This window comes from Anas acuta, chromosome 5 (assembly GCF_963932015.1).
Source record: "Anas acuta chromosome 5, bAnaAcu1.1, whole genome shotgun sequence".
Classification (NCBI taxonomy): Eukaryota; Metazoa; Chordata; class Aves; order Anseriformes; family Anatidae; genus Anas; species Anas acuta.
The window spans coordinates 49,590,144-49,610,298 of record NC_088983.1 but is presented as its reverse complement, the minus strand read 5'-3'; the positions used below and the strand labels follow the sequence as shown (position 1 = coordinate 49,610,298).

Genomic DNA, 20,155 nt, shown 5'->3' with positions numbered 1-20,155 from the left:
AGATCGTTCCCAGGTCTGTTCCTCTGAGCCAGATCTGTGTGTCCCACACCATCACACATCCCTACCTGAATCAGAGAAGGTAAAACAGGGCTAAGTCCTCTTGATTCTTTTCCAGCACCTGCAGTGAAGTGCTTCACTGGAATTACGGAGTCAGACTGCTGGAGGGTATCAAAATGTATTTCAAAGATCCTGTGCCTAAATTTTCTCTTAATTTTAATCATTGTCACTGGACAAGGCTTGTTGCTCCTTGAAAAGATAGCTGGATAAAGCATCACCAGGCCGCATGAAGTGAGGATGATGCCAATTACAGAGGCCACCTCAAAGAATGGAGCAATGAACAGGGTGCACAGACCTTACCCTCTCTCTCAGTTACTCCTGAAAAGTTTTTGTCAATTTACTACTACCTTTGCACCTATTTTGGCCTATGATTCCTACTGCAAAATTAATTTCAACTCCTGAAAGTCTGTGAATGCTAACAAAGAGTCAAAGTAATGAGGCCTTTTCAGAAAGGAGGTGTGCTGGCCTGCAAAGTTCACTGCCAAAACACTTGTCCCAGGACAGAGAATCCCAGCTCACAAACAATTTTCTCCAGGATCTGGCAGGATGTAGCCTGCAAAACCATAAGCAGGTATCCTACACCCATCCCGCTGTCCCTGCAGACAGCATGGCAGACAAGTTCTAACAAATTCAGAGCGGAGGGTCTTCCAGCACACCAAAACATCAACAGATCCAGCTGATGCTGAGTAGAAAACACATGTTACCAGTGAAGTATCCTGCCCTTGGTGCGTCTTGACCACCATCATTCACACTGAATATCTGTCTCTTCAGAAGACTGCTTAAGCAGGCCTAATTTAAAAACACCTAAAACTTCCCTGACAAAAGAGATCATTTTCTCGGAAGTCATTTCCAGAATAGAAAGGGCTTGGTCATCGTCTAATTTGTCACAATTTCTCTAAATAGCCCAGAAAGATGGTATGACTCGATTTCCCCTCTCATTTAGGCCTCAAGGTCTGAGATGTGGAGTATTTTAGTTTGGTCTCAGCTGCAACAGCTTTTTGCAGCCTGGGGCCCATCACGCCAAATCTTTCTCATCAGCTGGGAGCTGTTAATTTAATTTAGCCCTGAAGATACAACTGCCAGCCCTTTCAGCCTGCTTCAGCTCATGGTGCTGATCGGCTTGAGCTGGCACTACAAGGCCGCGTGCCCGGCGTGCCACCACAGCACTGCCGGCCTGCCCCGCAGGCCCGCCGGCCGCCATCACACCCCATCTCCTGACAGGACAAGCTGGCGCCCAGCAGGGAGATTTTTACTTTTGCTTGGGCAGAATGTCTTTACTGAGTTGAGTTTTTCCACAGACAAAATCACCCTGATGTTTTTTTAATCCTCATCTCCTCCAACAAGAAGTATCTCTTTGGGCTGTGGAAAAAAAATAAAGAAAGAAAAAAAAGCCAGGAGGCCAGGCCCCTTTCCTGTGCTGTTTGATCCAGCAGCAGCGAGCTGCAGGCACCAGCACACCTCCGCTGCCACCAACATCTGCAAAACCCATCCCCAGCCCCGGATCTCCTGCACGGCTGGAGCCTGGGGCTGTGGGGGAGTGTTCGTTCTCCCAGATTTTCAGTGGATGAATTTCCTAACCCATTTCCTTCTCTAATTTCCCAGATGCTCTTTCTCTGAGCAGGCCCCAAGGCCACGGCTCATCCCTGAGCTGTGGTGGGAGGCACAGGAAGGGGACAGCTCTGGATGACCGGTTCTGACACGAAGCGAGGCAGGAGCAGGGGTTTCCCCTCTGTTGTGTGCAGAGCTACCTGTGCCTGCTGCCGAGCTCCACCAGGTGCCCTTCAGCCAATCTGTTACAGCCAGTTTACCCCTCCATTTGCTTCTTCCCTTCAAGGCCATGAGGTATCCTTGTGTACCCTGCACGCTGAATCCCTGAGGGGGCCAATGGATAATTTCCTCTCACAACAGCATCCCCCCGCTGTCCAGGGACCTAAATAATAGGCCTCTCCCATCCAAGCCTTTCATAGTACACTTCTCACTGGCAGCTTTCTAACAGCATTGCGGGTTTTGCTATCAATTACCCGTGTCCGAAGCAAACCCGAGATGCCAGCATTAGTGGCAGGACCAGGAAGATAGGGGACAGGAGGCGATTTGTAAGGACGCACTGACTATGGGCACGGCTGTGGCTAACCCAAAAACGTCATCTCCTGCAAATCACCTCCATTTTGCCTCAGAGACTGCCTGTGGCATTGAGCACTGGGAGGCTTGGCCTGTGGGTGCTCTCCTCCCCCAAAACAGCCACCTCCACAGCCACAGCAGACAGGAGTGCCTGCTGCTGCACACACCCTCACACCTCTTGAACATGGAGCTGAGTCCTCATCACCACCGCCAAGCCGGAGGTGTGGGCAGAGACCTGCTGCTGCCCGCTGAAGGCATCACTCTCTGCAGGTGAGCCAGCTGATGACAACTGATTGGGAAAAAAAAAGGAGAGACAAGAGGGAGCAGATCTTAACCAATTTCCGCTCCACATTGTACATCAGGAGCAAACGAGGATGGCAGTAATGATGCGGGCAGCCAGTGGGTTAGCTTAAGCACCATGGAAAGATAAAGGAATAAGCTTTTGAAGACGGGCTCTTCTTTTTCTCTGAGGGCCTTGTTCAGGCCAGCTTGTGCACTTCAATAAGCTAGGAGGGGACAAACGGGAAGGCAAGAGGCTGGATGCTGCAGGGGATGAGATTTTGGGTAACAGCAAAGTTTGGGGTGGGGAGGAATCAGGCAGCAGCACTGTGTGACCCACTGTCACCCTGGCGCATTGCTGCCTCTGGGGAAGCTTACCAAGCCACAACATAATTATTTATCGCGATACAGCCGCAAAACCTCACGCCTGTGTTTGCACAACCCCTGCAGCCTGCCACAAGCAGAGCTGCTGGGGACCTTACCTCCTTTTGTCACAGCCCCAGCAGCCCTGGCCAGCAGCTCCGACTGGTCTGTGCTCAGGACCTGGGCATCCATCTCTGCCTCTCCAGCCTGCCGCCAGGTCTCAGGGAGAAAGACATCTCACATTTAAGGCCCTCAGGAAAGACTGATAGCCAGCACCAGGCTGGACAGCATGGAGGAGCTCCATCTCCTATGAGCTATCAAAACATGTGTTGCTCAGCATGCGATAGCTGCCTGCCCTGCTATCTTCTGAAAAGAAACAGAGGACAGGGGAAAATCACAAGAAATCCCCCTCCTCTCTCGTCTCCCCAGCACTCACGCAAGTTTGTAAAGGAAAGTCATTCTGAATCCCCACGATTAAAAGTCCCAGATGCTCATCTGAGCTCCCATCTCCACCAAGGCAAAAAACAGGATTAGAGCAGGGTATTTCTCATAAACACAATGCATATACATGTACCAGCTAAGGTGGACTTTTTGCACACACTTACTCCTTTTTTCCCCTCTGTCTTCATTCGTGACCTGGACCTTCCTCATTCAACCTGGTGACACCCCAGGTGTACTCAGACACAAATCTGAGTATGTGGGAGCTTTCCAGATACATGTGCCATCAGTTCCCTCCTTCAGAACAGCCTCTCCTGCCTTTTCATTTGGAACCACACAGCAGATAAACGATAATTCATTGAGCTGAGATGAACCTGAAGAAAGGCAGCAGATAGTTCTTGTAATAGTGAAACTGCCCCTTTGAGACACACAAGAGTGAAGAGAGGACTTCTCCAAGAACCATCAATATAGGTTAGTCAATAGCTGTTCAGTGTGAAGTGGATTAAAAATCCACAGTGGAAGAGGGCTTGCTTACCAATAACGGTTATAAATCATCCTAAGAGTCATACAGCGAAGAGGATGTATGGCACCGATCTTGCGGTTTCTCACTGACATTTAATATACATAAACTCCATTACTTTCCAGCTAGTCCTGCTGCATCACTGACTTTAAGCCTGAGCATCTCATAACCAGCCTGTCTGCTCTTTGAAGAGCCCAAGCAATCCTCACAGAACTCATGTTCTCAGGTTTAAAGAAAAAAAAAAAAGAAAAAAAAAAAAAAGATTTTTCTTTCCAGTGATAATAGCAACTGCAGCAAACTTCTGGGTGTGAGCCAATGCAGCTGTCTTCATAAATATTTAGCTCAGAAAGAATGATTTGGTGACTCCAAGCAATTTGCCAATGTAACAGAGGTTGTTGCTATACAGTCCATAATAATTATTCCACAAGAATTATGAACTGGCTCTTGGCATAAATGGGAGTTAGCTCTGAAGCCTAATAACAGACGATTTAAAGAGCAGCTCCCTGAATATTGCTACAATTTACAGCTACTGCAAAGCTGCTCTGTACTGCGGTGTGAGTTCAGGGTAGATGAGACCCTTAAGCCATTGTTTTGTTTTGTTTTGGGCTTTTTAAAAGGTTTAATTTGCTTTTGCTGATTGAAAAGTCTGATGACCCAACAGTAATTAGGCTTCTACGTCACCTTCTGCTATGTCAGTTCTCTGTGAAAAATTAATCTAGCACTCTATTTTTTCTACCTGCATGTATTTCTTCTTCCTTGCCCTCTCCCAATACATCCTCCCATATGTGGAGGTGTCTCCTGCACACATGCACCCATATTCATGGCCCAGAGAGGGTGTTGGCCATCTAGGAACTATCAATTGACAACAACTGATTTTCAATTCACTTATTTCCTCACTGTAATCGTTATTTCTTTTTATCATTTGGACTTGACAAACACAGCCCAAACTAGTCATACACCCTGAGCTACCACTCCTTCTGTGCTTGGAACAGCTCTCACCAGACCTGAAGAAGAGCTTGGGGCAGGCTGCATCCCCTGGAGGGGTCTAACTTACATCCCAGGGAGGAGTAACCTGACACAACAATTGTACAGCACACTTTCTTAGCTGGGAACAGCGACTGGATGTAGCTCACACAGGTGCTCAAGGTATCTTTGGGTATATTCTACAGGCAAGGAAGGACCGGCAGCCACTTTAAATGAAGAGCACAATTCACAACGACATTGCTATGGAGGTTGGTGTTTGTGAGAGGGAAGGCAGCTGGCTGTGGGTGAGCCCCCAGCCTTGGTACAAGGCGCACAGCTCTCTCACAACAGGGTGGTTTGCCACAAAGGGCAGGCTCATGGGAACGTGTACGTTCCCATCTCCCTGCAAACATTGTTGAAACAGGCTGCTCACCAAAACACATGGAGGATTCACGAGTCTGTGGGGAAGGGGCTGGCTCGTGGCTCACCTGCTTTGCTGTTCCCAGCCCTAGGTGGACACTGGGGCTTGTTTGTAAAGGAAATGGCAGCCTGTGGCTCAGACATTGCTGCCCAGCCAGCTGGGGGCTGAAGAAGCTCTGCTTGATGGCCATAAATCATGCTGCTTGCATGTCAGGCAGGGGGAGAGGCTGGTTATACTGGGAACAGCCTTCTGCTGAGGTCCTCTCAGTAAGTGACAGAGTCTCATGGACATAGAGAATGAATCACTTACCTTAGGAAGAGAAGGCAGCAGGGGCTCACACTGACAGAAGGAAGATTCAGTGAGATAGGAAGTAACTTAATCTAGATACGTGTCTAATTAGAAAATAACACACAGGCGTTTGGAAGTGGTGAGAGAAATCCCTTCTTCCCATCCTGACAGCTTATTCAGGAAGTTTCCTAAAGTGGATGAACACAGGACAGCAGAGATCTGCCCTGCACCCTGGCCGTGAGTTGAGAGGAGGTGCAATGCCAGAGCAGATAACTGTGTGCAAAATTGTCCTGGTTTCAGTTAGCACAGAATTAATTTTCTTCCTAGTAGCTGGTGGAATGCTGTGTTTTGGCTTGGGATGAGAAGAGTGCTGATAACACCCCGATGCTTTAATTGTTGCAGAGCAGTGCTTATACTAAGCCAAGGACATCTCAGCCTTTTGCTCTGTCCTGCCAGCGGGCAGGCTGGGGGTGCAGTAAGAGCTGGGAGGGGACAGACCCAGGACAGGTGACCCAAACTAGCCAAAGGGGTATTCCATACCATCTGACGTCATGCTAAACAATATATAGGGGTGGCTAGCCGGGGGGAGGGGGCCGGACTGCTCGGGGTTAGGCTGGGCATCGGTCAGCGAGTGGTGAGCAATTGCATTGTGCATCACTTGTTTGTACATACTATTATTACTTTCCTATTATCACCATTGTATTATTATTGTTATTATTTTATTATTATTTTGTTATTATTATTTTCCTGTCTTATTAAACTGTCTTTATCTCAACTCACGGGCTTCACTTTCCATTTCTCTCCCCCGTCCCAGAGAGGGAGGGGGGAGGGTGAGCGAACGGCTGCGTGGTGTTTAGCTGCCGGCCGGGTTAAACCACGACAGTCTTTTTGGCGCCCAACGTGGGGCCCGAAAGGTTGAGATAACAGCAGATCTGATCAGAGTGTGTTAAACTAAAATTGGTGTAAGGATTAGACCTGCTTAATAGTCACTTGTCATAATGCTGATTGCTTTAATCTCAACTCTGCTGCGCCTGTTTTCCAAATTGAGTATTATAGTACATTATTTTCCGTATTTGCTCTCTGTCGTGTTGTTTATTCTCTCCGGGCCCTGGTTTCAGATCATTATGGTGCTGTGTGTTGTAGCAATGGCTTATGAGACGATGAAATATGTGATCATGGACTGGCCAGAAGGCAAATACTTTGGGATATCATCAGAGGAGGAGGTGGGTCGTGCTGAAGAAGCCCCACGTTGGGCGCCAAAAAGACTGTCGTGGTTTAACCCGGCCGGCAGCTAAACACCACGCAGCCGTTCGCTCACCCTCCCCCCTCCCTCTCTGGGACGGGGGAGAGAAATGGAAAGTGAAGCCCGTGAGTTGAGATAAAGACAGTTTAATAAGACAGGAAAATAATAATAACAAAATAATAATAAAATAATAACAATAATAATACAATGGTGATAATAGGAAAGTAATAATAGTATGTACAAACAAGTGATGCACAATGCAATTGCTCACCACTCGCTGACCGATGCCCAGCCTAACCCCGAGCAGTCCGGCCCCCTCCCCCCGGCTAGCCACCCCTATATATTGTTTAGCATGACGTCAGATGGTATGGAATACCCCTTTGGCTAGTTTGGGTCACCTGTCCTGGGTCTGTCCCCTCCCAGCTCTTACTGCACCCCCAGCCTGCCCGCTGGCAGGACAGAGCAAAAGGCTGAGATGTCCTTGGCTTAGTATAAGCACTGCTCTGCAACAATTAAAGCATCGGGGTGTTATCAGCACTCTTCTCATCCCAAGCCAAAACACAGCATTCCACCAGCTACTAGGAAGAAAATTAATTCTGTGCTAACTGAAACCAGGACAAAAATGAAAGTTTTTCTCGTGCTGCACTCACCCAGGGGCAGGCTCTGCTTTTGGCTTCCAGGGGCTTGGCCTCAGCAGGCTGCGATCATCCTCAGCAGAGCGCAGGGCGCCGAGCTGCCCCTTGGTCTTCCCCAGTGGTCCTTCGGTGCCAGCCTCCTGCCACCATCACGGAGCCTTTCCAAAGGCTTCCAGGTGCACCCAGTCTGCTGGTAACAGGTAGGTGCTGGCAAAGGCTTGTGCCTCCCACGTGCCTGTAGAAGCAGTGCTCAGGACCAGACCCTCAGCGTTGTTTACAGAACAAGTTTCGTTTACTTCAGTTTACAAAGGAAAGCCACCAGCTTTAATTTTCCCTAAAAATCAAAACAACTGGGGAAGTGCATGATTCAGAGTGGCTCGGTGCAAATCTTTGCAAAACAACAGGTACAAAATCAAAATAACTCAAATTACACATACATGTACAATAAAAGAAATTCAAGTTAAAACCAGGACTGGATTCCTATTAGCCTTAGAGATGACCCAAGAGTATGGCAGGAAATAAATAAATCATTCTTATTTTCATCATAAAAGAGGGCGCTGCTCACTTATCCGAACGGTTTGGGTATTTACAGAAGGGGAAGGAGAGGAGAAGCAAAGAGAAGACAAGCATTTGTAGGAATGAACTGAAATGCTGCGAGGATACCACTTCCCCACGTGGCCCCCCACAGCTAAGAGACAACATCAAATAAGTCGGCCTGATCAGTCCAGTTCAGAAATAGGAAGTTGCACCTAGAATCCCCCTAAAGGAAAGGCTGCTTACAGCCACGTCTTCCTGCTCCCCAAAAATGTGTGCACTCGTCCTAGGAGGCAGGCAGCTCGGCTGAATCTCTGTCCTTCAGCATGTCGGCACAGCTGGCGGTCAGAGCGCTGCATCTCCACAGAGGCCAGTAGCGAGGGTGCCGTAGGTGACTGCAGGAAAACGCAGGCCCAGGCAAGTATCTCAAGGCTTGCAAACCACAGGAAGCAAAGCAACACCTTTATTTATCAGCGCGAGCTGATCTCAGCGATGCTTTGCTATTTCAGATGCTTTGTTACAAAATAATCACCTGCTTGTGTTTTGCTGCATGTGCTCCTGAGGCCAGTTCCTGACGGGTCTGAGCTGTGCTTTCAGTGTAGCAAAGGTGCTTAGTGCCCACCAGCAGCAGGGCAAACTCTAACTGATGGCATAGCGTGCGAAAAAGAAACGTCCTGAAGGCTCTCCGCCTAACCTTCTGTTTCCTTGTCAGGATAGATTTATGCGCAGTCAGTAGCACAGGGACTGGTTTCTAGTGGCACTGGTGTTATATCCATATTTTTTAATGGGATTTGACGTTTAAGGCAGCATTTCAGTTCACCTCTAAGCCCGTAATTACACTTGCAGATCTGCTTAGCAAGACATCAGCAGAGCATCCCGGGGGACTGCTCGAACAGATCGGGTCTGTTCCCACAGAAGCAGCATGTGAGCGCCAAGTGGGGCTACACAGCAGGCACTGCGGGCTGCAGCGCCTGGCACACGCAGACACTGCCAAGCTGGACCCACTCCTGATCCTCAGAACAAAACCAGAAACAAAGGCTGCAAACAGCCCTCGCTTTACCTTCAGAGACAGGCTGCACTGAGCCAGACACCACTGGAGGTCAGAAGCACTTCACGAATGGCCTACAGAGACGGGCTCCTCTCTGCACCCCACTGGTTGTCTTCGGTCTCACCAAATCTGCACGTGGCGGGAGCAGCAGTGCAGCAAAGGATGAAATCCTGCACGTCACCTTCTGGGCTGGAACGGGGACAGCCCAGCCTGGAGAGCCTTCAGTTCTCTCCCACACCAGGAGTGCAGACACTGCCGAGCACTGCCTTTCTGAAGGGATCCGTTCAGGTTTTTCCTTTCATTGCAGCCCTACCACTGCCAAAATTTGGAGAGAAAATTAATGCCGAGTGCCAGGATGCTCAGGACTGTATTTTGTCCGTAATTTACACCTCCCTTCTTTGCATCCAATTTACACCAGCACCCCCCAAAGACATTACTGGAACTAAAAGTATATTTGAAGTGCTCGTCTGAGGTGCCATGTATATTCACTTCTGTTCAGGTACGGGGGGAAAAAATCTGGTTTCTTCAGATTTGGACTTGAAACCCATGCCCATGGAGGCAAGCAAAGGATCTCCTTCTCTCACAAGCCGTCTGAGCAGACCTTACTGCAAGACACAAGTGGTTTCACCCCTGAGATCAACTTAAAAAAAAATGCAGTCCTCAGCCATTCCCACTCCAGTGCCAGAAGCAGCCAGAGCATTCAGCACGGGGCTTTCTACTGCAGGAGCAAAGAGCAAACAGGTAGCATGAAACCAGGAAAGACAGAGAAAAGCAGAAAGGGACTAATTTATATCATACCAGGGAAACAGAAGGAAACCTGAGCTCAGGAGGTTTGGGCTAGTACAGAACAAAAGCTTATATAAAGTAGGCTGCAACGCTCAGCTTTGCAGCCCTCAGTGCTCGTTCGGGAGCAAGCTGGTACCTCTGTCAACAATGATCACAGACAGGAAAGAAAAACAAATCGAGCATTCCCAAACAGACATTAGGTCCCACGAGGCCATTTCAATGACAGGAGCAAACACGAGTTTTCCTCTTTCCCCAGCAGGGACAAGACAGTTTGTCCAGCTTAGTGCACGCAGTCCTCCTCTCCTCAGCCAGACTTCTAGCTGACCGAGGTGCAGTTCAGCTCTGCAGAGTCCTGCCTCCCTGGGGCCATGACTGCCTCAGGCCCGTCAGCAATACTGGGCTCGCTGGAGCACTGCCTGTGGCTGAAGCTGGGCTGCAGGAGGAGGCATTTGTCGCTGCTGTCTGACTCCTCGATCACCATCCCCGTGTGCATCATGGAGGCCATCGCCAGGAGCTGAATATCCGAGTGAGCGTTGGCGACGGTGTGGCGCCGGATGCTGCCGCATTTCTCCAGGTAAGCCTCCCCCTCCTGCTCTGTCAGCGGCGTCAGGGCCATCTCGCTGGGCTGCCGACTCGTCACCAGGTGAGACGAATAGCTCAGCGCGCCAGCCTTGGGACGGGACCTGGAGTAGCGCCGCTCTGGAAGAGAAGAAGGAAGCAGGAACCATCAGCAGGGCTCGGGCAAAGCCTTGTCTGAGCTGCGGGGCTGGCCGCAGGGAACGGAGAGCACTCAGCTTGCAGCCACGCTGAGTTTGCCATCCTGGTGCCACTGCTCAGATGCTCTGCAGGTCATCCTGCCAGGGGGCTGGGAAGGAGGGCTGCCTCTCCTGCAGTAAGGAAACACCCCCCACTGCAATTAAAAGAAAAAAAAATTGCTGCAGATCCCACTGCATTTTTTAAAGATCACACAAGGAAAAGAACATTTCATCCACTTCTGAAACATTTGGGGCTAGGCACTAAAAACACCTGACAGCACACAGCACAACAGCCTGGGGGGGGACAGACCATTCAGGGGGACAAATGAGTCTCTTGGTTTAAAACTTGAGCCCCAGGCATGGTCCCCAGCCCCGCTTCATGAGCGCTGTTTCAGTTCTGACACTGAAAATTTTAAGAAAAACTGGCATCTGGGTTTTTGCCTTGGGTCCCCTGCCAGGTTTAATCAGACAGCATCACTTCTCACCTCCTGTCTGCCACCGCCACGCAGCATCGCCGTGTGGTGTTGAACACCCCGTGACCTGCCCCCAGGGCAGCTGACAAAGCTATTCCCAGCCTGCGTGTGCATCTCACCAACTTCCTTGAAGCACAGGGTCTCGTTTCCTGAAGTCAGAAGCCTTGCAGACTACGTACAATACTTCCTCCAAGACCGCAAAGCGTAAGAGACAGTAACAAAATTCAAAGCAGAGCACTCATCGCAGAAGGTTATGAAACAGTTTTGGAAGCTTGCATCAGTGAGAAAGGCAGAAAACAAACTTGGGATTGTTACAGGGAGGAGTGGCTGAGCAGCCAAAACCCCACCACTGGCAGCAGCCAGGCGATGACAAAGCTTCACCCTGCTGCTCTCAGCCGTGCTCATTAGGATGGTTTGGTTCATGCTGCACTTCAGAGAATGAACAGACGAGGTTTTGAGCACCGGCACTGCCAAACCCAGACCTGCTCAGCTCTGGGGCTGAGAGGCTAAAGGGAGGCCAGTAGCTTCCTAAAGTTGTGTTCATCACAATGCCCCATTCCACAAATGAACATTTCCATTCTGCCTGTCCTGCCTTGCCTTCAGCTGCGCAGAAGTTTCTTGGCTAGCGAGAGAGGCCTGAGGAGATTCAGCTGAACTGAGCCATGCACCAAGCTGCCCGTTCTCCGGACTCCATCACTGAAGGTTTTGCAGGCAAAGGCAAAATCTTTGCTCTTCTCTGTTCCTAAACAGCACATTTTAAAATTAAAACATGCTTCATTTAAACAGAGACAGCTTGCAGCACTTCCCCACAAAGCTGGGATACACAGGGAAAAGAAAAATCATGGCCATGGCCTGATGTTCACCTAATAAATAAAAATATTCCCGTGAGAAAAAAAATGCCAGCTTGTGTGTAAACTTTTAGTGCTGCTGAAACAGCCGAGCCCGATGACCTGAGAGATTAAAGTCCACTAAGAGCGAGCACAGAGAAGGAAGCAATAACATTTAATTACTCCTGCCTAGCCTGGCTACCCTGTGGGCACGTACACTGGAAAATTGGTCCTGACATCCTCTGCTGCTACATCCCTGGCTGCTGTGGCAAAATGGTCAACAAGTGTCCCTTGCTCCATCACCTACTGCAGCAGTTTGTATTCTTCCCCCCAGACCTATAGCAGCATGGGAACAGGCGCGCTGTGCTGCCTGCTGTGTGCAAAATAAAGCAAAGGCCCTGAGCTCCGTGAGGCTGAAGTAACCACCGTAACCCAGATACACCGCAAGGGCAGAGGAGGCACACTGCAGCTGAGCTTGCAAAACCACCCATGAATCAGGGTGAACATGCATCCACGTGTGGTATTTTCTCCCCACAACAGCAAAGGCATTAAGCAATGCCTTTCACCGGTGATTTTTGTGCAACAAAGGTAAAATCCTTTATGATGAGAGCCAGATAAAAATTAAGCTAAGCTCTGAATATACATTTACTGCTTTACTTTCCCCCCTTTAATTGCTTGATAGAGCAATCACAGTTCCCTGTAAAATTTCAAATAGCCTGCAGCTCTTGCACAACCTCCAGCTACGAACCGATGGCCGAGAAGCATCAGACTGTGCGACACCTTCCAGCTTTGTTTTCTGCGAGCCACCTGTCCTTTCTCTCTCTCTTATCTCATTACGCAGTGGGGCACTGCCTCACCTCTGTAACGCTATGTATGCATCGTACCAAGTCACCACAAGAGCTGTAAGGCACAGAACTCCATCCAGGTAGACAAAGTCTGAAAGGAAAAGCAGCACAAAGCAGCTGAGTGCTGACATAACGCACTCTGATCTTGTCCTAGGAGCTTTCTCATTCAAAATCGTCCTCAGAGTAGTCCTCTGGAGAGAAAAGCATCTCAGGTTAACGTACCCAAACCTCACTGCCCAGAGCTATGCTCCGGGACTGAAGTTCAGCCACAACCACATCGTGGTGCAGAAGGCAAAGGAGCTGGCAGAAAACTCAAACATTAATTCTCGGGTTCCCATGGGCTTCTAGAGGAAAGGAAGTCATCTCACCTCTCAGGGACCGCTGTGCACCTTGCCAACAGCCACAGAAGATGCTCTCCTAAGGGAACTGTCATGCAGTTTTTCAGGAATTTTTGCAGGCAACCTCAAATCAGCAATAATATTATGTTTAATATGTGGGGGAAATAGGGTGAACGTTTTATCTTCTTCCCCATTTGTACTTTAGACATTGTTTCTCAGACAACTGGATCCACCCGGCATACATCCTTACAACGCAGGTTGTGGCTCATTTACATGGCAGAAGCAAGAAGGGTGGGTAACAGGAGAGCACCACAGCACAGCAAAAGGAACACAAACCAACTGAATCAGCTGCACCCTGATGCTCCTGCCAATGCAGGGGTAACAAGAGAGCTCAGAGGTAAAAGTGGGCAGAGTGCAGCCTGCCTTTGGTATCTGGGTTGGGTTTGGGGATACAGCATTCTTCTCCACGCCCCATCTTGACTTTGTAATTTGTGACTTTGCTGAGGGAGGCTGCCTTCCTCGAATCCCCTCTGCGAGCTGCTCTGCTCCCTTGCACACGTATTCCTGCTGCACTCCTCTCTTGGTTTATATCAAGTTTAACATACTGCAGCCTTGAAGGCCGAAGCTTTGTGTCTGTTTGCAGCCACGACAAGATACCTCCTTCAGTCACATTTCCCAATACCCGTGCATCTTGAAGGCTGCAGTCCTGATGGCAGTTTGGACTCCAGTGAGAGAACACAAGCACACCTGAGGCCCAACTGCGTGTTTCACAAGAGCTGCTACAGAGCCACTGTATGGCAAGGAGCCTAATGTGATTCCCATCACTACTGACTGCCCAGCGGGAGAATAAACTCGTTCTGAGAAAGCACAAAGGTGACAGAAAGAGAGAAAGAGGAAAAGAAAGAAATTTGATGAGAAATGGCAGTTGCTAAAAGAAACGACCACCACAGGAGCACTTTGAAAGCGACACGATTATCTGCAGAAAGGTGCTGCTCTTTGTCAATGCTCTGTAATGCAAGCACAAGTTATTTCTTTCCTTCTGCTCAGCACAGGGTGGAGCAAGGGCAAAAGGCCACCCTGGGAATATACACAAATAAATCAGAGCTAAAATCAAAGCAAGCACAATGATTTTGAGGCACATAAACTTTACAAGGCCAGTTCTTGTGGATTTTTGTTTCATGACACTAGTGCTTTGTGCAGCTGGCAGGAACCCAGGATGGCTAGGAACTTCAGCACGAGCCAGGCAGCTACACCTCACACTATCCCGGCAGCATGCAGGCATCCATAAACAGCCGAACAAATTTGCTCAACATTTATGGGGGTTTGTGGTCTAGATCTAGCCTCAGATGAGGTCTGCAACTCAATGCTGAAGAATCTAACCATGTTAACTTGTATAAAAGATATCTTATTTATTTGCCCAACAGCTACAAAAGCTGACACAGATCATCCGAGTCCTGAAAAGTCCTTCTGCCATGAGACCATCCTTCACCCTGTGCTACTAAGGCATAATACAAGACAGGCTGCATGTCTTCAGCTAACTTAGGGCTGCCATGGGTGTATCCAAGTAAAGGCTGCAGCTTATAAAGTGCCACAGAACAGGAGGGGGACTGGAACTTTCTTCACTTGCTCCATTTAAATCTTCATGGTTACCAAACCAGTATTGCCAGAACTATTCCTTAGCTGGTCGATCCTTTCTTGCTCAGCATAATTGTGAGCAGAGCTCCTGGATCACGTCTAAAGTTTTCCACAGTAAGCACGCCCTATCTGAAGTGCAGTGCCAGTTCTCTCTCCTAGCCCCATCTATCCACAATTTAAATACAGATTTTCTTTTTAAAGAGTCCTCAGATTGAAGAAAGACTCCGTGAAATTAAAAAAAAAAAAAAAAAAAAAAAAACACAAGTGTAATCTCTCAGGATAAGTAAAAATTTAGCTGGCTGGAAGGGTGGTGGATGCAGCAGTGAGTGCAGAAGTTGAGGCAGTCAGTGCAGGTTAGCAAGCAGGAACAGAGAGCAGGCAGACAAGAAACAGGTGCAATCTCTCACCAGCAAGAGAGGGTGAGGGCAGCACATCAGGCATGGACCAGAGAGAGCAGCTTTAAAATCCCAACGGCCTTGAGAAAGAGGCATGTGCGGACAGTGGCGGGGCCTTTATAGTTCACTCAGTGAGGGAAAATAAAAACCACACCATTCAGAAACATATTAATCAGGACCTTCTTGGTAGTGCTTTAACCTTTGCTTTCTCTCACGTAGTCATGCACTGTCTCCTTTTCTAGCACCTTTCTAGACCTCTTCTACACGTTAGCTGACATATGTACCCCAGTAAGAGTGTTTGAAAGAGCTTGTGCATGGTGCACACATCTTACCAAGCAAGCAGGTACCACCAGAGAAGCTGTGGTCCTCGCACAAACCCAAGTACGGCGACACCACCTGCTTCACCAGTTCTTCCAGCTGGAGGTAGCCCTCACTAGGGCCAGTGGGCTCGTGGACACTCTGGAATTCAAACACGAAAAGCCAACGTTACCCTTACATGACTTGGAGTAGGACTCACCGGGTCATTACAAAGCTGACAAACCAAGGGAACTGGGTCACAAAGAGGCATTCAAAGCTGGTAGATGACAATGTGGAAATAAGAGTTGTGAGGCTGTTCCTAGCTGGGGAGACAAGGCACCAAGGAAAATGCAAACACCAAAGAGCAGAATCTGTCCCTCTCACGGAAATATCCTTACCCATTTCCACGAAAGTTCAGGGCATTAACTATTCAAATTTAGCTCTCATTTCTATGTTCACCATTTCCAAATAAGAACACAATTTACCCTTCATTACACCCTCTGACTTCCACATTCTCCTTTTGAAGATTTGTTTCAGCTAGGTAAGGACAAGAATCACTACTGGAGTCAGATGAAGCAAACAAGAGGCTCCCCACCTGCAGAATTAACAGCATCTGGACAATGGAAGCTGGGAGCTTCGTCTGGACCAGAGGAAGAATTTCTTCCAACTTCACTTTTAGCAACACCAAATCGCGGAAGCCAAGAAGAGCGATCTGACGAATAGTCAACTCCTGACCCTGAAAAACACAGGAGGCAAAAACCCAAGAGTTAGTAAAGGGCCATGGGAGCACCACGCTGATAAATACATGCATACAGACAGAAAAGGACTATCCTGCCCATTGCTGCTGTGGTGAAGCCCCCCAGCTGCTCGGTGTGAGGACTTTTGGCACTTTTTGGTAGCTTCCCGCTCAGCCTCTGTCCCACATAAATTCTGAAAGGAGTAACACCTCATCTGAGGTGCCACGAGGTTTGGAGTGAAGCCAAAAAGGGACCTGTATTTCACCAAAAGACTGCGTATTCATGAAACCCAACTGACAGCAAATCTGGTCACAAACATCTGAAGACAGCTGCAGCTGGTGCATTTGACACTTGGAGCTGAGAAACCGCAAAAGATTTGGTAGAGGAAGATGTTGGTACAGAATATTCCTTGACCAAGCCTACCTCTGGTCTGTGTTGGATCCTCTTTCTGTTCAACATCTGCACTTTAGACCTTGCTGATAACACAATAATCCAGAATGCAGTCCACTGCAGATGTTAGGATTTAGGCTAGAACAACGCTAATTTGATTGCTTGTACTAACAAAATTTAAAATAATAAAAAAAGAAAATGAACAGAAAATGGAAGCAACCAACTTAATTTCCACCACAAGATGTTCTTTGGCCTTTACCATCAACAACACAAGTGAGCAGGGCTAACAGATGAAGACGTTGTAGTTTTTCTTAGCACACTTAGACACTGTTGGACTCCATTGGGCATTCTGGTGTTTGTCTTTCCTTCTGTAAGGCTTCACCTACGTATGACTTCCTCTTGCCCCACTTAACACAGAAATTTTCCTCCCAGCCCTGCCCAGCACTTTCCAGCCTGAAGAGTTTTCCTAGTTCTCTCCAGCCTGTTAATCTCTGCCCTGTGCTCCTTTTTGGAGCCATTTTATAGTCTCCATAACACAACCACCGAGGCAAATATTTAGCTGGAAGGAATTAACACCAGTTAATCATTAATTCATAATGGGTTTAATGTCATAATTAACAGCTTCATCAATATGTAAATATGACCTAAAGCAAGTGGTCTGGCAGGCAGCTTGGCCACAGTGAAAGCACTCTGCTGTTTAAACCATCGCTGCATGTTTGGAATCATCAAGGTGTAGAAAAGACTGGATTCATATCTCTGAACTGTATTTCAGCTTTATTTATATCACGCAGTTTAGTCCCATTAAGTTCATATCCCATTTCAGAATGCAAACACCTTGCTGTGCCAAACAAAACAAGGCTTGCTATTCTTTTTCCACACCAGGTAGTTACATCAACAGCTGAAACTATATAAAAGTCAGTGACCTGTTTACACAGTTTCCCTCTGCACAGCAATTTAACCAACTTGGCTGCTTAAAGGTCATATTTCTGCAACAGCTCTGAGCCTCAGGTTTAAACTTAGCTGAGATAGGAAGTTACTTCTAGTTACTACATTTGGTAACAGACTCACAAGTTTGGCTGACTTACTTTCATTCTGAATGGAGAGTTGCTGGGATCACAGAAGGCACAACAAAACACTGACATTGGCGTTGGCATTTACAGCAGGGGAGTCACAGGTGATGGGGAACCGACAACGCAAAGGCCTCCTCGGCTACCAGAGTAGCTCATGGAGAACTGCAGCTTGGTGAAAGGGATTTGCCAGATGACCTCTTTTTACACTTGGTGATGCACCAGATAAATAGGCACATACAGTTTCTTAATTGTAGGAAAAGGCCAACCTTGTTATCAGGGCACTGCTCTGGAATAAGAGCAATCATGATTCGGTTTCTCGTGGCACCAGCAGTTCCCTTTGTTGTAGCCTAAGGCAGCTTACTTTGAGTCAGATTCTTAGACATATTTATTTAGGGTGTTTAAGTCATTTGTGTAGGACTTAGATACTTGCAAAGCTTTAAATATGTGGTCTGTAACCTTTCAGTTCCTCATTTAGAAAATAACAATACGTCCTTAACATCACAGCTTCTATAAAATTGTTTGGACACGGATTTTTTGACGACTTTCTTACTGCATCTGTGTTAAGACTTCAAAGAATCTCAGCATCCCATACGCACGGCTTCATCACCACCACCACCAAGCTACTTCCAAAAGCTGCACCAACCGTGCAGTAGTTTTTGTTCAGTTTCTCATTAGAGACATTTAATAGCACCAGAGGAGATTTTCTGATAAGTGGAAGAATTATTAGCATCTGCAGACATCACACACAGTTAGCTCAGCTGTTTCTACAGTGCACGGATAGCTGCAGTGCAGACAAACCCCTACATAAATAGATTAGGTCACTCTATGACTGGGAGTTAGTTGCAAAAGGAGAAGAAAAAAAGGGAGGATGTTATAATTGTGCAGTCTGAGCTGCCAAGCACCTACCTTTAAGCATCTGCAGCAAGGAAAGAATAAAAATAAACACAGTAAAAAGGTTAGTGTCTGTCTTTACAGAAGTCCTTTGCTCTTTTAGGAAATGCCAGCTTTAATAGGATTAGAGAAAAAGGGCAACCTTTGAGCTTTACATGCTGCCTTTCAAACAATACAAGGGGAAAATAATATCATAAATAAATTTTTAAAAAGGCTCCAGAAAGCACATCTCATGGAACAGGTAAAAGTCAGGAGAAGGCAGCTAGCATTTCCCAGAATGTCTACTCATGAAGTACGTTTTTGCTTCTCCTTTGATGGGACAGAAGATCAAAATAGACTGGGAAGGTACTCAGACTGCTTGTATGGAAACCCTGACCAAAACTACAGGAAAAACTGACACAGCTCAACAACTCCAATGGAATAATCAGCTGTAAAATATCCAATATAAATGGGTCTTACATAAAGTTGTTCATTCGTCCTCTACCCAGAAGCTTACTTGCCCCTATATGAAGAGGCTTTTCCAAAGGCACAACTTGGATATAAGCCCTCCAAAAGTAGTTTGGACAAGTCAGACACATTGGTTTCTGTTCTAGTATTCAGAGGAACAAATCTGAAGACAAATTGTCAGTGTTGTCATGCAGAGCTCCAGAGATTTAACAATGGAAGAACTTACAACTGCAAATGGTCCAGAGCTTCAGTCTAGACAAAGTACAGCCCGATAATTTCGGTGTACAAGCTTAGCTAAGAACAGAGAATGGACAGACAAATGGGAATAAACTCAGCTCAAAAGGCCTGGTCGATTTTAGCAGTCCTTCTCAGATAACTACTGTTGACTTGTGCAAACTCTGCTTCCTCCCAGATGTAGTTTAAAGGTTTTGAGACCTGTATAGCCACCAGACAAACAGTACTGCTGAAACAGAAGCTTTGGTGCACTGTTAGGAGACATCGTAGTTACATTGCTTCACCTGAAGACTGAATTTTAATGGAGATTACCTGGACAGGGTAGAATATTGCCTGGAGCGTTGGAAGAGTCTCTGTAAAGTAGTGATCCCAAATTTCAGACAGGATCTCAATGCGATCCTCACCTACACAAACAGAGATTGGGAGAAAGAAAGAGCTTTAGCAACAAGGAAACTAAAATCAGGTTGAATTTTCCCACTGCCCTCTGTGTCCCCAGGTAAGAGATACAAACCCACCCTTCATGTTCCCAGTTTCCTCCCAGAAAGGGGACAAAACCCAAACTTTGCCTTAGCTGACAGGGACACAAGGGTGTAACCACGCATTGCTCCGTCACTTACTGCAGAGAGGACAGCTCCGAGCAAAACGTGAGACCAGCTCCAACAGAAGTGGGAAGAATGACTTCAAGAGGAGGCATTACCTCCCCAGCAAAGGACTGGGTAATCTCGCTGTTCTAAATTACCAAATTAGCTAATGACTAAACTAGCAGGGCTGCATGCTAACAGTGCATAAAGCCAGCATTAGCTGTCCTGCAGCAACCGAGTTGGACCATTTATTAAAGCCAACCCCTCTCCAGCATCCCAGCAGCCTCAAGCACAGCCACAGAAGTCGTGAACTCCTGCAGGCTGTTCCCCCACTGCTCTGACAAGCCACAAAGCCACCGTGCTCCTCTCAGGGCTTCTCCCCTCAAACGTGGCAATTTGGAAGGCTCCCAAGTGAAATCCACTTGTGGTTACCCCTCCTGTGAATCCGCCTCCAACAAACATCCCCAAATGTAAGTGGATATTTAAGATGAAGGCAGACTACGTTATGCAACTCATGACTCCCATAATAAGAATACAACTGTGGTCA

General features: G+C 47.6%; 1 protein-coding gene across 2 annotated transcripts in view; it reads right to left on the bottom strand.

Annotated features, from left to right (window-relative positions):
• Window positions 1-7,595: 7,595 nt before the first annotated feature.
• Window positions 7,596-20,155, bottom strand: part of PRR5L (proline rich 5 like) — a 42,951-nt gene continuing 30,391 nt past the window's right edge. For both annotated transcript variants that reach the window (XM_068684679.1, XM_068684680.1), the window contains 4 exons: window positions 19,340-19,431; window positions 15,854-15,994; window positions 15,294-15,420; window positions 7,596-10,392 (listed from right to left, as the gene is read on the bottom strand). In XM_068684679.1, coding sequence (XP_068540780.1) covers window positions 10,010-10,392; window positions 15,294-15,420; window positions 15,854-15,994; window positions 19,340-19,431 — 743 coding nt within the window. In that variant the 3' untranslated portion in view covers window positions 7,596-10,009. The remainder of the gene's footprint in view (window positions 10,393-15,293; window positions 15,421-15,853; window positions 15,995-19,339; window positions 19,432-20,155) is intronic.